This window comes from Delphinus delphis, chromosome 5 (assembly GCF_949987515.2).
Source record: "Delphinus delphis chromosome 5, mDelDel1.2, whole genome shotgun sequence".
NCBI classification, from domain to species: Eukaryota; Metazoa; Chordata; class Mammalia; order Artiodactyla; family Delphinidae; genus Delphinus; species Delphinus delphis.
Window position 1 is genome coordinate 23,462,783 of NC_082687.1, and position 23,005 is coordinate 23,485,787.

Sequence of the window (23,005 nt, forward strand, 5' to 3'; positions counted from 1 at the left end):
CCCTGAAAATAGTAATTGAAATGGCAAATGGTTGACTTTGAAATATTTGGCTACTGAAATAAGTAAATATTAAATCATTTATTTAAAGAACAGTTAGATCTAAAGTAGAAAATTGTGATCTGGCCTAGTAAAGTCTAAAAACAAAGACCTACTAACTCTCTACATTCTGTGTGTATCCTGACCTGCTACTCAACTAAAATTAACTTGGGCATCTAGTAGTGGATCATGTGGTAGTTAAATCACCTATAACTCTAAATAACTCAGCGAAGGACTCAGGTTTAGGAGTTGCTAAGAATGAACAATAATCTGGAATCACCAGCATCATTATTCATTGTATTATACATTTAGAATATTTTAGAGCAAACTGAGATTGAAATTATAGTGTGTGTTATTATGGACCAAGTTGCTTTTCGTATGCTTTTTATAAGTGGAAAAAAAATTTTTAACAAAAGAGAAAATATCAAAGCTTCTAATTAAATAAGTTATACACATTTTCTCAAATAGTAACTTAAGTTTAATGAGTATCACAATAATGTCTGCAAATATTTAGATTTGCTCATTCAGAAAAAAAATCAACTTTCAGATATTTAGAAGGTAATAACCTGCTTGGATGTCTATCTATATGCTTGTGAAGAACTTAGTGTTATTTCCACGTCAGTGATCATTTTGACATAGGATGTAGTAGTAGACAATTATGTGTATTATCTGACTGCAGAGATCCAATCTACACTAGGAAGATTGTACGCTAGCTTTTAGAAGATTTGGTATTTGTAAATTAAACAATCATTTTAAAAATTCTTTCCTCTTCCCTTCCATCTCTGTCTCTCCTGTCACCTCTGAAGAAACAATAATTTGGATTTCTGACTATTTTAGCAAGAGAGTATCTGATAGATATGGCTTTATGGAGCAAACTTATAATTCAGATTTGCTTTGAAATGTAGAGATGATAGCAGTAGAGTGAACCATTAGGAACTGGTAGTTTTATGGTCAGATTAATACCTTTTTTGGAGGTAAGATTAAAGAAAGTGGTGCAAAAGCTAAAGTGTGATTTCAGACCTCAAAGCACAAGAGTAAAACCAGAGACAGCAGAATGAGAATAGCAGTGTTAATTTAAGAATATGATTTTCTTTCTACAGGAAGGAAGGGAGTTGATTGGGATATAACTATAATTGTTGTCACTGCTGTTTGATGATAAGTCCATAGAGCTATAACTTCACTTTTATCACGAGTTAGACGAGTAAGATGCTTTTTACATGTGAACTGTAAATATGTAGTATCAGATTATAAGTAATAATTAGTTGAGACAAGTATAGCACCGTACTAATGGAATGAGCCATTACTGCGTAATAGAATTTATTTTATTTTGTTAATAACCTCTTAAATATGTGATTGGCTCTGTATTGACTTTTTATTGTAATTTTATAATGAAAGGACATTGTTGTGCTTATTATCAGTATTAATAGTTTTCTACATATTTATGAGCAATGAGCATTTTAGATTTCGCCTTCATTTTTAACCCCAATTCCTTAAAAATAAGAGAAATTTCTAATTCACTTTAGTTTTAGAACTGTCTCTTCTTTTCGGAGGTGGGGCATAGGGATTGTTAGCAAGGATAACCATGCTTACATAAGACACCGACCGTAAAATAGAGGTAGTCCCTTATCTTAAAGAGAGGTACTGCTGTATCCTGAGCTGTAATTTTATTTTTATTTATTTATTTATAATTTTATTTATTTGTTTATTTATGGCTGTGTTGGGTCTTTGCGCCTGGGCTTTCTCTAGTTGCGGCGAGTGGGGGCTACTCTTCGTTGCGGTGCACGGGCTTCTCATTGCGGTGGCTTCTCTTGTTGCAGAGCACGGGCTCTAGGCACGCGGGCTTCAGTAGTTGTGGCTCATGGGCTCTAGAGAGCAGGCTCAGTAGTTGTGGCACATGGGCTTAGTTGCTCCGCAGCATGTGGGATCTTCCTGGACCAGGGCTTGAACCTGTGTCCCCTGCATTGTCAGGAGGATTCTTATCCACTGCGCCACTGGGGAAGTCTGATCTGTAATTTTAGTTACATGCATAAATTATCTTGAAGGTTTTTTGAAGTAGACTTTAATGTTCACACTCCTGTATAATTCTTTCAAGTGAAAAATCTAAAATTCACACTAGATGGAGCTCTTAAGCTAATTCTGGGTTTATCTTTTAAAACTTTCTCCCTACTGAACAATCTGGTAAATATAATAGCCCTAACATTTTTCAACGTAAGCCATTTTTTAGAATGGTGGCAGTGACTAAGGCTCCTGTTTTGTACCTTAATTTGTTTGTACCTTAGTTTTAGATGGAGTCTAAGAATGAGGAGAGGGGTCTTATATGGAATTACAATTATATGTGATTTAAACCTAGATTTACCTTGATATTCTAGAAATGTTTAGCTTCATAACTTTTTTAGAAAAAGGCAGTGACTAAACATACAGAAAAGCATTTGCTGATCATGTAACATTTGCATTCCATTTGTAGGCTAGAGGATTTGTTGACAATTTGTATAAATAGAGGAATGTTTGTCTTCTTTTCTGTTCAGATTGTTCCTCATGTAGTTAATTTGGTTCACTCCTTCAAAAGTGATGGTCTGCCTTCCAGTACAACCTTCCTAGTGCAATTAACAGAACTGATACACTGTATGATGTATCATTATTCTGGATTTCCAGATCTCTACGAACCTATCCTGGAAGCAATAAAGGTATGATAATAGTTGCACCAGTATTTGCGGAGCTGCAGCCCATGATGTGATAGATGAATGCGGTGAAACATTCCTATAAGCAGCTATTCATTTTACTATTTTATGGAACTATGCCTTTTATATGTAATAAAATATGTAATTGGAATCAAGTTTCATTAATTTTTAGGGAGTAATCTCTTATTTACTATAACTAATCTAAATTAATAACCATATTTCTTCAGTTCTACAATGCCAACAATGATAAGGTGTCCCTGTAAATTTGTAATACCTTTGGGGGAGATTTGGTTTAAAAAATGCTACATTAAGTTAATACATACATCAGAGTTGCATCCCAATATCAGAAACGTTAAAATATGTAAGATATGTCTTAGAATCAAGGAAAGACACTTCAATAAAATATTTGACTTACGTTTCTTCTGTTTTTTATTTCATTTTTGCTATGCATTGTTCATGAATGTCCATATTTCATAGAATCTTTACTTGAATTATTTGTGAACTTACTGGTTTTCAACTTTGTATAGATAACTGGATCTAAAAAGCGTTGATTCTGTTTGTCTTGAAAAATGGGTCACAATAAGCACACTTTCCTCTTAGTAGATTTATTGCGTGATCAGGGTAGAGTGAAAGAATTGAAGAACTTGCCTCAGCTAGGTGTATTCAGAAGTTATTACAAATCATTTCTATTAACAGTGTTCCTTTTTGAGATCTGAAATAAAATATAAGGTCTCATTATCTTTACTTCTTATGTATCTGAAGTGAATTCAGAGCATGCTCTTTTTACTGTAGAGTTAGCTAAATCAAACTGAGCCCAGAACACAAGACTGTTCAGCAATTATTGTGTACTAGTGGTATGACAGTTTGACACTTCAGAAGTAAATGTCTTTATGTATAAAAGGGTTTTTTTGGGGTTTTTTTGTTTTCTTTTTTTACTTTTTTTTTTGAACTTTAGAATTCTATTTTTTTACACAGCAGGTTCTTATTAGTTATCCATTTCATACATATTAGTGTATACATGTCAATCCCAGTCTCCCAGTTCATCCCACCACCACCACCCCCCGCCACTTTCCCCTCTTGGTGTCCATACGTTTGTTCTCTACATCTGTGTCTCTATTTCTGCCCTGCAAACTCGTTTTTGTCATGGATTTGATAGTAATGTTAATCTCTTTCTGCAGTGTCGCTGTGTCCATAGATGAAAGCTATTGCTGTTGTTAAATGTCATTCTTCACTGCTGAATGTTGAAAATTCTGATAACTGAAATAGGCTCGGAAGAATCAAGGATCTCCCTCTTAAACCAAGGGAAGCACTTTCCATTAGCTGTCAACAACAACAACAGCAAAATCAAATCCAAAGATTAAAATTCCTTCAGAAAATGTTTTCTGAGCTCTAAGTACCTTCGATGGTAATAGTCCAAAAAAGCCTGAATGATTTTACCAACTTTCCTTATTCTCCAGTGCTCTACTCATGCTTGAAACCACTTACACTTATATCTCATATGTCACAAAGCAGGGAAGAAACTGTATCCTGTAATAATTTTTCTATATGGTTAAACATAATTTAACCATATAGAAAAATTGAGTTTTATTTCTTAAAGTCAGAGGTCATTGTGCTTAGATGCTTTCATTTTTCATTCCCTGATTACTTTGAGCTTTTATTTCTAAGGGTTAGTACTGGGTAAATATTAGTATTGAATGAAAAGGAGATATTATTTTCACTACAAAATTTGAAAGCAAATTGTTTGTTAAGCTTATTCAATTCTGTACTAATTTAAGTCCTTATTCTACTGCCTTTGAATAGCACTGCAATATACTCTCTGATGTCAGAGGTTTATTTTGAAAACATTTTGCTGGCAAATAGGAAATATAAATAATTCAAATGTGACTTCAATTCCTGGTTCTTGAGTATTCCTCAGCTTGATAAACTCTACCTTAGGAGATACTTATTCATTTTAGGAGACAATTATTTTTGCCATGTAGTGTAATTTGATTTTTTGATGACTGCTCAAGTATTATCAGTGATTTCCAAACTAAGTGGGAGAAAACAAAGGTTAAGTGTCAGTGGAAGAATCTTGTTTATGGTGTTAACTTAATAAAAAAAAGTTTATATTTTTACACTACTTTTCCTCTTTATGATCTACAGGATTTTCCTAAGCCCAGTGAAGAGAAGATTAAACTGATTCTCAGTCAAAGTGCCTGGACTTCTCAATCCAATTCTTTGGCATCTTGCTTGTCTAGACTTTCTGGAAAATCTGAAACTGGGAAAACTGGTCTTATTAATCTAGGGAATACATGTTATATGAACAGTGTTATACAAGCATTGTTTATGGCCACAGAGTAAGTTTAAATTTGAGCTTTTTTGTTTGTTTGTTTTCATTTTAACTGTAGAAATTGTTGCATGTTGATGAAATGTAAATGGTGGGACTATCTTCACATTATTTCCTATATATGGCAGAAATATTCATATTTTCATATAATTACCTTATTCAGAAATGAATTGCTTTTACTGCTCAGGAACTTCTAAAATGTTAACTTATATAAATTCTACTTCATGTTTATATTATATATTGCATTTAGAGTCTTTTGAATTACTCCAAGTTGATATTTATTAATGTAACAGAGGTATTGATTGAGCTTATTTCAGAATTTAAGGGTCCTCAAGTACTAATTTGTTATTATCCTGTTTCTTTTAACCTGTGTATCTTTTAAGGTGGTCATGTTTTTTCTGCTTATAGATATTTTGCTGTTTTATCAGATCAATAACTCCTTTGTTGCTGTTAAGGAAATTCAAGCTCTGCTTCCCACCCCAAGTTGATAGATACTGAACAACTGTATAAACAGACATGTTTCTTTGCCGTCTTACAGATTTACTTTCAAATTCATTTTCTTTTGCAGCCAAGCAAATAGGAAATCAGAGGTTGTTAGCTATGTGAATACAATCTGTAAAGGTACAAAATAATGATAAATTTTCCTGAAGGCAAAAGCATGGTTGAATTTTTCTCTTCTGTACCAATAGAGTATTCATGGGACTTGAGCAAAGATGTTTACAAATTGAGTTCTAAGCCCGTGTAAGTTTTTATGCCTACATAGAGGAATCATAAACTGAAAGATAAAGAGTTTAGCTTTATTTTCTTTCCTGGCCTCAGAATATACTGTCAACACTAAGGTGTTTTTCATTTGGTCTAGTGTTTTCTTTTGTCTTTCGGTTTGTTTGTATTTGGGATTTTTTTTTTTTTTTAAGAAAATGTATACTCTTAGACACAAGTGATACTAGGCATAAAGCTAAAGTAATCCATGTCTCACCACCAGAGGTCATCTAATCCAGCCGTCTCATTTTACAGATGATAGAGAAAGCAGAGACCCAAAGCAGTTATAACTGGCAACCACAATTCAAAGAGCACATCTTATTGTACAGTGGCCAATACTATCTCAGAATAAGCAGACAGGATATTTTATTTCTTTGGTAATATGTAAATTCTTTGTGGTTTTAAAAAAATAAATCTAGAAGTACATAAAATAAAAATCAGACATTCCCATCCCCAAGGGTAATTTGTTAACAGTTTTGCTTGTATTGTTCCAAACCTATTTTTTGTACAGAGATAAGATTTATCTAGTACAAGAACAAATGAATTGTTTTTTTAAAAATGTGTTTATAAAGGATCCTATTTATATATTCTTTTCCAGCCACTTGTTTTTTTTCTTTTAATGATTTGTGTTGGAAAGAGTCCCACGTTAGTACAAATGACAGAACTGTGTCATTCTGAGTAAATAGGTGTACCATGATTTATTTAATCATATTCCTCTGATGAATATTAGATTGTTTTGCTTATAATTAATATCTTTCTGCCCATATGCAGTTATAGAGGATATTCTTTGAATAGGGTATGCCAAATTGCTTCCAGAAAGGCTATAGCATTTGAACTTGCATACGAATACATGATTGTACCTATGACCCCATGCCTTTAGCAGTACTTGATATAATCAGTCTTTAAAAATTTTTCCAATCTGGAGGAAAATGTGTATTGCTGACCATTACAGAGTTTTTCCCTCTCTAGTTTTCTTTGTTCATTTGTGTTTATTTTTTGAATAACCTATTTTTTCCATTGTGCACCTTTCTGTTGGGTCCTTTTCTTTTTCATACTGATTTATATATACTATGGGTGATAATCCTTTGTTTCATGCTTTCTTCCAGTCAGTATGATTCAAATTTGTGGAGTGTTTTGTTTGCAATTTTTTTATTTTATGTAGTCAAATCTGCTATTTATCATTTATAGTGTCTGAATTTTAGGAAGCCTTCCCCTCCATACCCCTTCCCCACCTTTTTTTTTCTTTTAAATACTTCAGTACTTTTTTTTTTTTTTTCTTCAGTACTTTTGTATTTTACATTTAGCTCATTACTCCTCTGTGGCATCTGTAATGATGTGAAATCTTAATCTAATTCCATTTTTTTTCCAAATGGATACCCATTTGTTCCTATACTGTTTTTTGTATAGCTTCTTTTCCCATCTGGCACTAGTACCACACTCTTTAAATCACTCTAACTTCATAGTAGTTTTGATGACGGCATATTTTTTTATTTCATGCAGATGTGAAAGAATTCAAAAGTTGTTTACTTAAGTTATTAGTTAATAGCTTAATCTATTTCTATTTGCTAATCCAGAAGATAGGAATAATATGTGACTGCACGTGGCCATTGCCAGGCCATGTAGTAAGAGTTCAATTACCGTCATTCTCTTCCTTCTTCACTACATGGTAGGCAGTGAATTTGCCAGGTAAAGGGCCTTCAGGTAAGTGAAATTTTACTTTGAGGATAATAAGTTCTTGAACTAACTTCCTTTTAGCTTTTAAAAAAATGCATCGTGTGTATACATGTATACAAAAATCATTATATTTTATTATCTTTCAGTTTCAGGAGACAAGTATTATCTTTAAATCTAAATGGGTGCAATTCATTAATGAAAAAATTACAGCATCTTTTTGCCTTTTTGGCTCATACACAGGTGAGTGTGTGTGTAGTGTGTATATGTTAATTGCATTGAAAATCTTCTTTAAACTTCACATTATACCAAACTTGGTGAACCTTTTTAACTGATGAAATAATATATATCCTCCCAGCACAACAAATCCACATAGAAATCTAAAAAGATACTGCCTAAAATCAGGATATGCTCTAAGTTTTTATTTCTCCCTTCTGCTTTCCATTCTTGTAGATGAATATTTTACTGACTCATTATACTGATTATTATATATCTGATTTTCTATCCAAAAGTTAAGCTCCTTCATGAAGAAATCGTTAAAAATGAATCTTTAATATTAAGTTTATAGATACTAATTGGTAGATCTTCACAGTAATGAACAATTAAAATAATTTTGTGGCATCTTGGCTTCTTTTTTATCTCATTTCTAACATATGTACCCTTTAATTATGACTACTTCTAAGCTCTAGAACTAATGGATAAACTGTTTACCTATTCTAGAGCTTAAAATTTTGTGATAATCATTTATGTCCACAGATTAATCCAAGGAAATGAGTTTATGCTAATGGCAAGAACATCACATAGTAAACAGACATTTATTGAGAGACACAATATGCAGTCTGATAAGCATTCAAAAAGGAATCCTTATGCTTGAGGAACTTATACTTTAAGTTTTGAGTAATACATATGAATAATATATATCATTTATAAATAATACATATTATTTTCTGGTTATACTCTGATTGTCTTAGTTTCACAGAGGTCTAAAGGAGTAGGTAGTTACAGCCAGAAGAGAAGATAGATTCGGAATCGGTGGAATTGAGTTGATAGGAATGGTTTGTTTCCTGTCTACAAGCTGAGAAATATCTCAGGTATAACTTCTTAAATGGAAAGAATCAAGACAAGATTGACATGAGATGATGGCCTATGAGATACTCAAAGGATCATTTATACTATTCTCTATCTGGGGGAAATATGTTCATATATTAAATTTAACATCTCAGGACCAAGGGAGATGAAATCTCCTCCCTGCAACTCCCCCCAAACATTGTTTTCTAGTAAATGGATTTATGCACTTGCTTTATCACTAGTCTGTATTTACTGTATACTGTATAGAGTCGGCCCTTGAACATCACAGGTCTGAACTGCAGGAGTCCACTTACACATGGATTTTTTTCAATAAATATGTACTATAGTACTACATAATCCATGGTGGTTTGAGTCAGCAGATGCGGAACCACAGATACATGAACAGATACACAGTATAACTTCTCAGTATACTGTAAAGTTTTTGACTAAGCAGAGGATAGGCACCCCAACCCCTATGTTGTTCAGTGGTCAGCTGTATAATATATATGTGTGTATCTCTGCGTATACATGTAGATATTAATACATTATATATACTATATTAACTTATTAAGTCAGAGCTATTGGGAAAAAATTTTTAGGAGGCTTCCAAACTCCCAATAAAAGACAAAAGGAATTAACAGGAGAACCTAATTAAAGTTCTGTCATAGTTGAGACCCTATCTGATAGCAGCCTGACAAGGATTGTTTTAGGGAGATTGTCCCTATATAATTTAAAAGGCTTTTCTTCTTATAATTAATAAAACTAACATTTATTGAGCATTTAAATTTGTCTAGCTCCTGTGCTAAGTGGTTTACATATATTATCTCTTAATCCTCAAAATCAATCTATGAGGTAATAAGGTAGCATACCCATTTTACAGGTGAAGAAGTGGGGCTTACATTACTTGCTTTCATGGTCATGCAAACAAACAGCAAGATTGGAATGTAAACCAAATGATTCTGGAACCCATGTTCAACCAGTCCACCAAATTCCTTTCCTTCAAAAAACCATAAACACTCCTATTTTGATAAAAAAATTTCCTTAACTGAGAACTCTGTCATATACCACAAATAAATTATAAATTTTCAAGTTATAATCACGACTCTTCAGATGCCTTTTTCAGTTCTTTTTTTTTTTGTCATGGCAAAATCTAGGATTTCAACCTAGCTTGCTCTGAAGTCCACTAGCAGCCACTTCACTAAACTGCCTCTGTACTAAAAAAAAAGAAAGAAAGTCAGCAACCAGTGAAAAGTCCCTAGCCAGTGTGTTCCTATTCTGTACATTTATGACATGTGTACCCAGTCAAGGAAATTTTCACCTAAAATAAGTACGCATGGCTCTGTAGAGTATGCCCCTTATTACTTTAGCAAGGATATATATTCACTAACATTTTTTTCAGATTTGATTTTTTTTTTAATTGTGGACTCAAGCACATAGAGGGTAATGCCAGGAGCATTATATTAATTTAAAGAGACTTGGGTTCTGATATAATCCCCTCTGCCATTAATTTAGCTATATGACCTTGGGCAAGTCCCATAGTTTCTCTAGATCTTAATTCTCATCTGCAGAATAAGAAGTTATGACTGAAAGTTACCTAAATTTATTTCTAACTAATTTTATGTGCCCTCATGTTTGGCACTTTGTGGTAAAGGTTAAGCCAGTGTAATTTTAGTAATCTTTATTAAGCATTATATATTAAGATTTCAGTTATTTGGTTCATGGTGTGAGAATCACTCCCTTGTGTTTTCTCTGTCAAAAGAGAGAAGCGTATGCACCTCGGATATTCTTTGAGGCTTCCAGACCTCCATGGTTTACCCCCAGATCACAACAAGACTGTTCTGAATACCTCAGGTTTCTACTAGACAGGTAAGAAGTATTTCTAAAGCTATGATTTGAATTATGTTCTTTCATAACAGATTATTTCTACAAAACATCGTTTCCTTTAAAGACATATTTCAACTGTTAATCCCTAAAATACCTTGCATTTATTGTATTTTTTAAAGTGTTCTTTTGTTTTCAATTTGGTTTCTTTTTTAAATTTTCTTACTTTAGACCAGCTGTTCTCAAAGTGTGGTACAAGGACCCCTAGGGGTTCCCAGAACACTTTCAGGGCTCTTCCCTTTTCGAACTGCACATCTGTTTATATGTAGTTGAGGCCAGATTTTCTTCATATACTTCATCCAGAACAACATATCACGATAGACTGAATGCAGGGCAGATATGAGGATCCAGCCTGTCTTCTATTAAGCCAGATACTTGAAGTATTGGCAAAATGTAAAACAGCGCCATTCTTCTAAGTTTTGGGGGGTTTAGAAAATATAACTATTTTTTTATTTTAAAAAATGTTATTTATATTAACATGTAATGAGTTTATTATTGTTTTTAAATGTAATATTACTTTTATTCTCAATTTTTGAATACAGTAAATATTAATAGGTATAACCACATAAATGAAAGCTCTTAGGTTCCTCAATTTTGTTTAAGAGTATAAAGGCATCCTGAGACAAAAAAAATTAATAACTGCTCTTTAAACCAGTTCATAATTCAGTGGGTTTGGTAAATTTTATTGTCTTCTTACCACTTAGTTAATAAAACCTATTATCTTCCTGTATTTCCCTGTCTTTGCCTCCCTTCTGTTATGTGAATGACTAGTAAAGTTAGTTGAACTCAACCTTCCTTCCATTCAGCAAGGATATGTTGAGTAGTTTCTTTGTGCCAGGCTTTCTGTGAAGTGTCAGGCAAACAAAGATATATAAGACAGTTAGTGGACATGTATAATTAACTATAATAAGTGCTATAAAATAGCAGTATGACGAAAGTGTAATGAGAATATAGCGTAGGAACAGTTCCTAACTTCTCTTCTGATCTACCTTCTCAAACTGTTCAATATTCCTCTTGATTAAAGGAGGAGAAACTTGATTTTTTTTTAGTTAAGCATTATATTTGATAAGAATAATTTGGCTATTTATATAGGCAGCCAATATTTTAAAGTAGAAATGACATTTAAATTTAAGCAAAGTAGCTATATAATGATATACTCTTCTACAGGCTCCATGAAGAAGAAAAGATCTTGAAAGTTCAGTCCTCACACAAGCTTTCTGAAAGTCTGGGGTGCAGTGAAACTTCTTTACAAGAAGTAGCCAATAAGGCAGCTGTACTAACAGAGACCCCTTGCACAAGTGATAGTGAGAAGACATTAATCGAAAAAATGTTTGGAGGAAAACTACAAACTCACATATGTTGTTTGAACTGCAGGAGTACCTCACAAAAAGTGGAAGCCTTTACAGATCTTTCACTTGCCTTTTGTCCTTCCTCTTCTATGGAAAACTTGTCTTTTCAAGAACCGGCATCATCACCCAGTACACAAGATGGTGGTCTAATGCAGGCCAGTGTACCTGGTCCTTCAAAAGAACCAGGAGTCTGTAATCCATCAACAGCTGCCTTTGCCTGTTACTCAGCTGTGAATGAAAGAATGGTGGATAGTCCTGATGAGTTTCGCTGTAGTGAAGACACTTCTGTCCCTAATGACTCTAACAAGATGCTTGTTAATAAAGATGTACCTCAGAAAGCAGGAGGTGAAACCACATCTTCAGTAACTGACTTACTAAATTATTTTTTGGCTCCAGAGATTCTTACTGGTGACAACCAATATTATTGTGAAAACTGTGCCTCTCTGCAGAATGCCGAGAAAACTATGCAAATCACGGAGGAACCTGAATACCTTATTCTTACTCTCCTAAGATTTTCATATGATCAGAAGTATCATGTGAGAAGAAAAATCCTAGACAATGTGTCACTGCCACTGGTTTTGGAGTTGCCAGTTAAAAGAACTACTTCTTTCTCTTCGTTGTCAGAAAGTTGGTCTTTAGATGTTGACTTCACTGATATTAGTGAGAATCTAGCTAAAAAATTAAAGCCTTCTGGGACTGAAGAAGCTTGCTCCCCAAAATTGGTGCCCTATCTATTGAGTTCTGTTGTCGTTCACTCTGGTGTATCCTCTGAAAGCGGACATTACTATTCTTATGCCAGAAACATCACAGGTACAGAGTCCTCATACCAGATGTGCCACCAGCCCGAAACTCTGACATTAGCCTCCTCCCAGAGTCATTTATTAGGGAGAGATAGTCCCAGTGCAGTTATTGAACAGGATTTGGAAAATAAGGAAATGTCAAAAGAATGGTTTTTATTTAATGACAGCAGAGTGACGTTTACTTCATTTCAGTCAGTCCAGAAAATTACGAGTAGGTTTCCCAAGGACACAGCTTATGTGCTGTTGTATAAAAAACAGAACAGCGCTAATGGTTTAAGTGGGAATAATTCAACCACTGGACTCTGGGTAAATGGAGACCCACCTCTACAGAAAGAACTAATGGATGCTATAACAAAAGACAATAAACTATATTTACAGGTAAGTTGGAAATATAAGCTTCATCATTTGTGGAAAATATTTAAACAATTGACAGGTGGTTAAATGAGTGCCTTAATTTTGAAATCCAACTTCTGCATTTTTAAGGAATTTACAACGAGGTGATTTGAAATTTGAATCTGGGTTTATATGAAATGGGTTCAACCTATATAGCTAAATTTTCTTTCTAATGTTACAAATTAGTAATGAAAAGTCACAAGTACATGCAGTATAGAAGCACTTGTTTGTTTTTTTTTCTGTTTTTTTTTAACATCTTTATTGCAGTATAATTGCTTTACAATGGTGTGTTAGTTTCTGCTTTATAACAAAGTGAATCAGTTATACATATACATATGTTCCCATATCTCTTCCCTCTTGCGTCTCCCTCCCTCCCACCCTCCCTATCCCACGCCTCTAGGTGGTCACAAAGCACTGAGCTGATCTCCCTGTGCTATGCGGCTGCTTCCCACTAGCTATCTGTTTTACGTTTGGTAGTGTATATATGTCCATGACACTCTCTCACTTTGTCACAGCTTACCCTTCCCCCTCCCCATATCCTCAAGTCCATTCTCTAGTAGGTCTGTGTCTTTATTCCCATCTTGCCCCTAGGTTCTTCATGACCTTTTTTTATTTTCTTAGATTCCAAATATATGTGTTAGCATACAGTATTTGTTTTTCTCTTTCTGACTTACTTCACTCTGTATGACAGACTCTAGGTCCATCCACCTCACTACTAATAACTCAGTTTCGTTTCTTTTTATGGCTGAGTAATATTCCATTGTATATATGTGCCACATCTTCTTTATCCATTCATTTGTTGATGGACACTTAGGTTGCTTCCATGTCCTGGCTATTGTAAATAGAGCTGCAATGAACATTTTGGTACATGACTCTTTTTGAATGATGGTTTTCTCAGGGTATATGCCCAATAGTGGGATTGCTGGATCGTATGGTAGTTCTATTTGTAGTTTTTTAAGGAACCTCCATACTGTTCTCCATAGTGGCTGTATCAATTTACATTCCCACCAACAGTGCAAGAGTGTTCCCCTTTCTCCACACCCTCTCCAGCATTTACTGTTTGTAGGTTTTTTGATGATGGCCATTCTGACCCATGTGAGATGATATTTCATTCTAGTTTTGATTTGCATTTCTCTAATGATTAATCATGTTGAGCATTCTTTCATGTGTTTGTTGGCAATCTGTATATCTTCTTCGGAGAAATGTCTATTTAGGTCTTCTACCCATTTTTGGATTGGTTTTTTTGTTTTTTTGATATTGAGCTGCATGAGCTGCTTGTATATTTTGGAGATTAATCCTTTGTCAGTTGCTTCATTTGCAAATATTTTCTCCCATTCTGAGAGTTGTCTTTTGGTCTTGTTTATGGTTTCCTTTGCTGTGCAAAAGCTTTGAAGTTTCATTAGGTCCCATTTGTTTATTTTTGTTTTTATTTCCATTTCTGTAGGAGGTGGGTCAAAAAGGATCTTGCTGTGATTTATGTCATAGTGTTCTGCCTATGTTTTCCTCTAAGAGTTTGATAGTGTCTGGCCTTACATTTAGGTCTTTAATCCATTTTGAGTTTATTTTTGTGAATGGTGTTAGGGAGTGTTCTAATTTCATACTTTTACATGTACCTGTCCAGTTTTCCCTGCACCACTTATTGAAGAGGCTGTCTTTTCTCCACTGTATATTCTCACCTCCTTTATCAAAGATAAGGTGACCATATGTGTGTGGGTTTATCTCTGGGCTTTCTATCCTGTTCCATTGATCTATATTTCTGTTTTTGTGCCAGTACCATACTGTCTTGATTACGGTAGCTTTGTAGTATAGTCTGAAGTCAGGCAGCCTGATTCCTCCAGCTCCGTTTTTCGTTCTCAAGATTGCTTTGGCTATTCGGGGTCTTTTGTGTTTCCATACAAATTGTGAAATTTTTTGTTCTAGTTCTGTGAAAAATGCCAGTGGTCGTTTGATAGGGATTGCACTGAATCTGTAGATTGCTTTGGGTAGTAGAGTCATTTTCACAGTGTTGATTCTTCCAATCCAAAAACATGGTATATCTCTCTATCTATTGTATCATCTTTAATTTCTTTCATCAGTGTCTTATAATTTTCTGCATACAGGTCTTTTGTCTCCTTAGGTAGGTTTATTCCTAGATATTTTATTCTTTTTGTTGCAATGGTAAATGGGAGTGTTTTCGTAATTTCACTTTCAGATTTTTCATCATTAGTGTATAGGAATGCCACAGATTTCTGTGCATTAATTTTGTATCCTGCTACTTTACCAAATTCATTGATTAGCTCTAGTAGTTTTCTGGTAGCGTCTTTAGGATTCTCTCTGTATAGTATCATGTCATCTGCAAACAGTGACAGCTTTACTTCTTCTTTACCAATTTGGATTCCTTTTATTTCTTTTTCTTCTCTGATTGCTGTGGCTAAAACTTCCAAAACTATGTTGAGTAACCTTGTTTGTTTTTAATTAGAAAAGATGTGATCATTATAAAATCATGACATACAGAAATTTAGGAAGCTTAATAAAATGGAAGTATTTTCCTCTTCCCTTCAGTCCCACCTGCCAGGGGAAACAACTGCTAAATTTGTATTTATTCCTTTTAGACCTTTGTATAAATATTTTAAGGACTGTTTATTGACAGTCAGGTGGATAAAATAAAGGACACTAAAAGGTAGAATATGCAAAGAAAGGATATTTGTATTCTTTAAGGACCTGATCAGTAGAATCATGGCAGTAATAGAACAATTAGTAAATAAAAACTGTGGAGTAAAGGTTTCATATGAGCTGAATTTACTTACACTTTTCGCACAGAGTTAGCGCTTTTTCTTACTTTAAAGTTAATAAAGACCTTGCTGAAAGCATTTTTCTTTGAAACCTGCCAACTTGCTATCAACATAAAGGACCAACAGTAAATTGTAGTTAAAATTGTAGGTGTATTAATTGGGTAGTCCAATTGATTGTATGAGTTTAAATAAGTAAGTTTCTAAAAATTTTTTATTACAGACTCCTAAAGGATACAGAATAAGAGAAAAAATAGTACTGATTTTTAGAGGGAAGTTTACTCAAAAAGTTTTCAAATTTACTGTATTAAACAATACTCAGATAACGATACATGATACATTTTTAAAGGAGTATGGCAATGTTCCAGAGTCACACAAAAACAGTACAGTTTACAGAAAAAAAATTAGAAACTCAGAATATTCATTATTCACTACCAAAGACTCTAACATCCAGTCAGAAGGCTTATGTTCAAGGTAATAGAGTATACTCAAACATGTCCTCCTCACTACATACTGAATAAGCACTTAGATAGGACTCATGCTTCTTGAAGATTAGAGAGGTGGAGTGTGAGAAGGTTAGGTTAAAATAGAAATTTTCTACAGTATAAAATAAGGAAATAAGGCCCAGTGCAATCTTGACTTTTGGAAATATGCAGAAACTACTCTAATTTGTGTAATTGTAATGCGAAAAGCTCTTTTAACCATAACAACTATTTGTATTGCAACCTGGCTCTACATGATTTTCTCTATCTTGCCGTTTACCCCGTTACATCCTGATTTTACAATGTTTGTATGTGATGAGCCATTCTTTTCATTATTATTTTAATACCCTATGTCATTATAAAGGAAAACCATTATGTACTTTGTTAATTCAGTTTCTCAGTGTTGTGCAGTTGTTCTGAATTCCATTTTAAGTCTCAGGCCAGTTGTTCAATGCAAAAAAGATATCACTAAATTTTACATTAAGGTATTTATTTATTTACCTGTATTAAGACTCTTAGGCTATTAAAGCTTCATTATCAAAGTGCTTTTTTAAAGCAAATTACAAAAACATACTCAACTCTTAATTAGAAACTTAAATATATTTAGACTTTACTTTAATTGATAAGGTTTGAATTGTGATGTTTCTCATACTGTGTAACTGAATCATCTGGCATCTTAAGTTTGTATTAGGAGACTATAGTGTTTCTTCTGTTCTACTGATGAACATGTTCTCATAATTGCCAGGCAGTGAGAATGTGTGATGTTGAGATTTTTGTATACAGCCGCTTTCAGCTATCATTTCTTAGTTTTGAACAAGTGGAACCTGTATGTGTATGTTTTTGCTCTTATTCTCAGTTTTGTTTTTACATTCATTCCTGGGGTATAGTTAAAAGTTTGTGCCCATTTCATAGTAATAATGCTGTGTAATAGATTGCTATGTCTAGGATACAACTTTGGCTTTAAGAAACAGCATTATACCTATTTATAAAACAGTTGTAGAAAACTTAATCAGATCTTAGTAAAAATAAGGGTGTGGAGTTGAGTAAAGTCACAACTAGATTTACAAGTGTTAGAAAGACTCTTGCTGTTTCTATAGTATTAGCAGGATTAGTGGTTGTGAAAAGCCTAGGCAAAAAAATCCTGTCTGACAAACTATTTTCTACTCTGTATCATAGCCTGACACATAAGAGAGCAATGCGAATTGTGGATCTTAAAGTAAATTTTGGAAAGGGCTTATCTCTTCATATATATTTCTCTCCCCAACTTCCATTAGGAGTATCTCCATTATTTTAGTGTCTGAACTACCAAAATCATGCTTTCAGTTAGGATCCAGTGAGAGAAAAGCTGTGTGAGTCGCACCACCTATCCCCATGTGTCCCACACCAGCTGCAGACAGTTCTCTCCTTTCGTGTTCGGTTTCTTTCCTTTGTTTCTTTGGAGAAGGTGGGACTTTGTCTTAATTTTTTTCTTCATCACACATACAGAAGAGTATACATTATATCTGTGTAAAGGAAAAAAAAAGATGGATTAATTTAATGTTTACAGATTTATTTAAATGAGAGATCTAAGTATACTGAAAGGTTTTTGTCCCAAAGCAACAGGAACTCCTTTTTGTCACTAGATGTACAGTCCACTGCTGAAATAAGAATTAATTTTAATACTTGATATAAATTTGGGATATAAATTACATATGCACTGAGATTCATAGTTTGCGACATTTACCTAATATTGTCATCTGTATTAAAAGAAATAAAATGAAAAGCAGTTTCCCCTACTTCTATCCATAGTTTAAGCTTATCTTCTGAAAATAGAATAGCATACATTTTTCTCCCTCAGCCATGTATGTATGTATGTATGTATGTATGTATTTATTTATTTTACATCTTTATTGGAGTATAATTGCTTTACAATGATGTGTTAGTTTCTGCTTTATAACGAAGTGAATTGGCTATACATTTACATATATCCCCATATCTCCTCCCTCTTGCATCTCCCTCCCTCCCACCCTCCCTATCCCACCCCTCTAGGTGGTCACAAAGCACCGAGCTGATTTCCCTGGGCCATGCAGCTACATCCCACTAGCTATCTGTTTTACATTTGATAGTGTATATTTGTCCATGCCACTTTCTCACTTCGTCCCATCTTACCCTTCCCCCTTCCCCTCCCCGTGTCCTCAAGTCCATTCTCTACGTCTGTATCTTTATTCCTATCCTGCCCCTAGGTTCTTCAGGACCTTTTTTTTCTTTTTTCTTTCTTCTTTTTTTTAGATTCAAGCCATGTATTTATATAAATAGCTAAGAAAGTAAAAATGGAATATTTCTTTCTTGGGAAGCTCTCTATCTTAAAATATAATATAGGTTTCAGGTGTCTCAGAAGCAGTGGAGTTACTAAGTTTTGTATTTTGTAGGTCCTTCAACATAGTTTCTGGTGAGAAGTCACTTTTTAACAAAGTCCAGGCAAAATTTGCCGTATCTTTTGGGAGCAGAACTTCTTGAACTCTGCCTTGCATATTTACTCAGTTTTATTTATTTCATTGGGGAAGATGATCTGTATCCTAAACCAGATATTGTTTCGTAGATCCAGAGTCATATATTCATTGCTTGTTTAGATAGCTTAATAGATTATAGAGCCATAATAGAGGATTTTTGTTTCTTATTTTTGTGTCTATTTCTGATAGATCCATTGCAGCTTTTATTTTCTCTCTGTAAAATGTATGTAATTCTTACTTTAATTTTACAAATTGAAGAATAAATTACTATAGCTCCTGAAAAATATTGTGTGGTTGGACATGATACAGAGGAGCCAGCAGTTATAAATGTTGTAAATGATAGAGTTAATTTAAAAAATGTTTTTGAGAAATATCCTGCAAATTAAGTTTTAAAAGCCTTTCTAAGACCTGTCAGAGACTGGTTAATTAGGCCATTCTGCTATCAGGATTTCTTAGGTCACATTCAGCCCTAAAAATTTGTGGTTCTTGATAATTTTGTGTATTGGGAATCACACAGCAGTCGCTGTATGCTTACTGAGAAACAGGGTGTCCATAATATGAGGGACAGATGTCAGGTTAAGCCTGGGATTTTTTTCTCCATAATAAAAATTGGGCATCTCATGAAGGGGGTAGAATAGTCGACCAAGAAAATTTAGCTAGAAATTGTAAAATAAAATTACCTTGCCAGGAGGAGCAAAGTAATTGGGCTTTTAGTTGAAAAATTGAAAGTAGTACAGTTTTTGTTATTAATGTTGACTGTACTATGAAAGTTCTTCAGGGTGATTATACCTAACCATTTAAGGGTTGTGCTGTTGCTAGTGGCTTTTAGACCTTGTTGACACCGATGACCTCACTTGAAAGTTATAGACTCTTTCCCAGGAACATGGACATATATCAGAATATTTTCTTCCTAGGAGTTTGTGCCAGTTTTAGAATCCAGTTCTACACCTTGCCAAATGAATTTGCAGTTTCTTTATAAATAAATAAATAAGTGCTTATTCACATTTGTTCCTTTCGTGGCCAAGTACCTAATAGTGTTCTAGTCTGAAATCATTAATATTTACTGAGCACTTAATATGTGTCAGGCACATAGATGAATATGGTTCCTTATAAAAGTTCTAATAATCTGGTAGGGGGAAGTTTTAAGTAATACTGTAAGGAGACAGGCTCCTTTTCCTTAGCAGTGTTTTTGAGCTGTTATTTACTGAGAAATATTCTGAGGAAAGGGTAGGAAAAAAATTCAGCCTTCTTTCATTATTTATACCTTTTACTGTAATCACCCACTTCCAAAATAGCTCCACTTGACAGAAAGTGTAACCTTTGAATCCTGTGTTCTGTGTATTAGAAAAGAAATCCATTCTTGTATACGGTGATGAGTGTTGCAACAACTGTGATATTTCTGTAGAGAAATTTTAAGACTGTGGAGCTTCAGTTTCATCTTCTGTAAAGGAGGGTACTGAAAGAGAATGGCCTTTAGGATCTGTCATTCTGTAGAGTTATACTAGGATTTTGCTCTCTACCTTGTTCGCTCCATCTGTGATTAGGTACTCGACTTTAGTAAGATTTGGTAAAGACTAGTGTAATCAATATTTTTAAAGTTACTGAGATTTGAAGGATGCTTATTAAGGATTAAGGCAATTTAAAAATATTTGTGTAGGTGATACCCATCCACTGTATTTAGAATTTTAATTTCATAAAAACAATTTTTAATTTTAGGAACAAGAGCTGAATGCTCGAGCCCGGGCCCTACAAGCTGCATCTGCATCCTGTTCATTTCGGCCCAATGGATTTGACGACAATGATCCACCAGGAAGCTGTGGACCAACTGGTGGTGGGGGTGGAGGAGGGTTTAATACAGTTGGCAGACTCGTATTTTGATGCTGAGAGAGTCCAAAATGCACTGGTCACAAAACATCCAATACTATGACTGTTTAAATGTCAGACTGTAACAAATATCATATCTATCTTTTATTTTTCTTTTCATTAGACCGTTATACAAGAAAACATAGTGCTTGTTTTCATTTTGTTGACAAAACGTTTATTAACAAAATGCATCATTGGGAAAAAATCTACCTCTTAAAATTCCATTTTCTTTTATGGTTAGACATGCTTGACCAAAAATTTTCAGAGGCAAATATGTACCTGGTCCCTAATTAAGCTGCATTAAATTTAGTAGAGGCAATTAAATGGTCCTGTCCTCAGTTTTACTGAACAAAAGATAGATTTCATTTAGCATCCTTTATAAAAGAATTGGTGTTAGAGGTGAAGGAAATATTGTTAGTAAGGAAAGAAAGAAAATCTTTTATTTCCTGTGTAGTTACCCCATTATTAAATTCAAGTCTTTGAGAATACTAGAGATGATATAGTCTCTCATGAAGGCAATAACATAAACTTTATCGAGCTGTAGTACTTTTCAGGTTTGTTCAGTGCTGTCTTCAGCATCACTGTATCTACATTTCAAGTACAAATGTTTTAAAAAAGGATTATTTATACATATGTGCTGAATTGATTTTAAGAAAGGTGCATGATCCTGTAGGAGCCACATTTTTACCTAAAAATTGCTAACTTTGTAGTGTTTCTAATTGTTTGAGGATTTTAAAAATTCTATTTCAGGGAGTATATCTTCTGTGTGTTTTGAAGGAGGTGAGTTCTGTATGTGCCTTGCAGTACTGTAATTCAAAAATAGGAATCTTTGGCTGCGGAAAAGTTTTTTACAAATGAAATGTTAGGAAGTAATTTTTTGTGCTAATGTTAAAATTATAACCTTTTGAAAGGTATTAGATTTTCCTGAAGTAAAATCTGATGGTTCTAAATCAATAAGTGTAATAGTTTGTTTTTAACTCTTAGAAGAATTCAGAGGAAATCAACCTAGTCAGGTAAAAAAATTTTTTCGATTTTGTTACTTAATCCTCAGAATATTAAACATTGATCACATATTTTTAGAGTTATACATTTGTGGGGTTTTTTGTTTTTTCTCGTTTGAGTCATGCGTTTTGCACAGTTGTTTCTGTTTCACAGTTTCAGATAAAATGTCGAAATGTCAGCCCCTGTGGTCCCACATTTTCTTTTGCCAGGAAACTGGAAACAAGTCACTTCTCCTGGGTCTTGATTATACAGTATTTAGAAGTTATCCCAATTGTCCCCATTCCTAAAAGTTTTAACTTATCCATGGTGTACATTGTTCTGAAGATTGGTCACATATTTATTTTGAAAACATTTTAAGGAAAGAATGTTCTTTGGTGATTTGGGGTTTATCTTTTTCCCAAGCTTTTAATGGCAGTGGTTAAAAACAGAACTCCTCATCTTCATTCTACTACTTACCACTCCTAACCTGTTTCTAGTCACCAGGAAGATTAGGAAAACTGACTGGATTAGTTAAAAACTGGAAATTCTTTTGCAGAATTGAGACTTCTCTTGCCTACAAATCACTGAACCAGAAAGTTTTTTTTATCAACTGTCTTTCCTCTGGACTTCCTATTGTTCTAATAATGAATGTCTAAGCTATGCGTTCAGTTATCCACTGGCTAGATAATGATTTATAGTCAGACTATATCAGTCTTAGCATCTATTGAAATTGGTAAAGTCATGTAATACTTGGTGGGTTGATAGTGGGCTCAGCTGCTTCTACTAGAAACTTCCATAAAGACAATTAGACCTACACAAAGTTTTATCTATGAAAATAGCAAGTCCTTCAAAGATTTTTATGTGTCAAGGTAATACATATTGAATTTTCAAAATGATAAGAGAAAGATGAAACTCTAGTTATATAATAATACCGAGCATATTTAGATAACTTCATACCACTACCAAAGACTGGAAATTAAAGATTTCCTTTTAAGATTAAAAATATAGTAACATTAATTATTTGCTGAACTTTTATTTATTTTAGAGAAAATTGTTAATTTTTTCCTTTTTTTTTAAACATTTTTATTGGAGTATAACTGCTTTACAATGGTGTGTTAGTTTCTGCTGTATAGCAGAGTGAATCAACTATACATATACATATATCCCCATATCTCCTCCTTCTTGGTCTCCCTCCCACCCCTCTAGGTGGACACAAAGCATGAAGCTGATCTCCCTGTGCTATGTGGCTGCTTCCCACTAGCTAACTATTTTACATTTGGTAGTGTATATACGTCCATGCCACTCTCTCACTTTGTCCCAGCTTATCCTTCCCCTTCCCCGTGTCCTCAAGTCCATTCTCTACGTCTGTGTCTTTATTCCTGTCCTGCCCCTAGGTTCAACAGAACCATTTTTTTTTAGATTCCATATATATGTGTTAGCATACGGTATTAGTTTTTCTCT

General features: G+C 34.0%; 1 protein-coding gene across 1 annotated transcript in view; it reads left to right on the forward strand.

The window, feature by feature from the left end:
* The window catches only part of USP38 (ubiquitin specific peptidase 38), a 34,103-nt gene extending 12,420 nt beyond the window's left edge, over window positions 1-21,683 (forward strand). The window contains exons 5-10 of the mRNA XM_060012089.1: window positions 2,562-2,720; window positions 4,857-5,050; window positions 7,620-7,713; window positions 10,298-10,404; window positions 11,587-12,946; window positions 20,417-21,683. Coding sequence (XP_059868072.1) covers window positions 2,562-2,720; window positions 4,857-5,050; window positions 7,620-7,713; window positions 10,298-10,404; window positions 11,587-12,946; window positions 20,417-20,578 — 2,076 coding nt within the window. The 3' untranslated portion in view covers window positions 20,579-21,683. The remainder of the gene's footprint in view (window positions 1-2,561; window positions 2,721-4,856; window positions 5,051-7,619; window positions 7,714-10,297; window positions 10,405-11,586; window positions 12,947-20,416) is intronic.
* The last annotated feature ends 1,322 nt before the right edge of the window (window positions 21,684-23,005 follow it).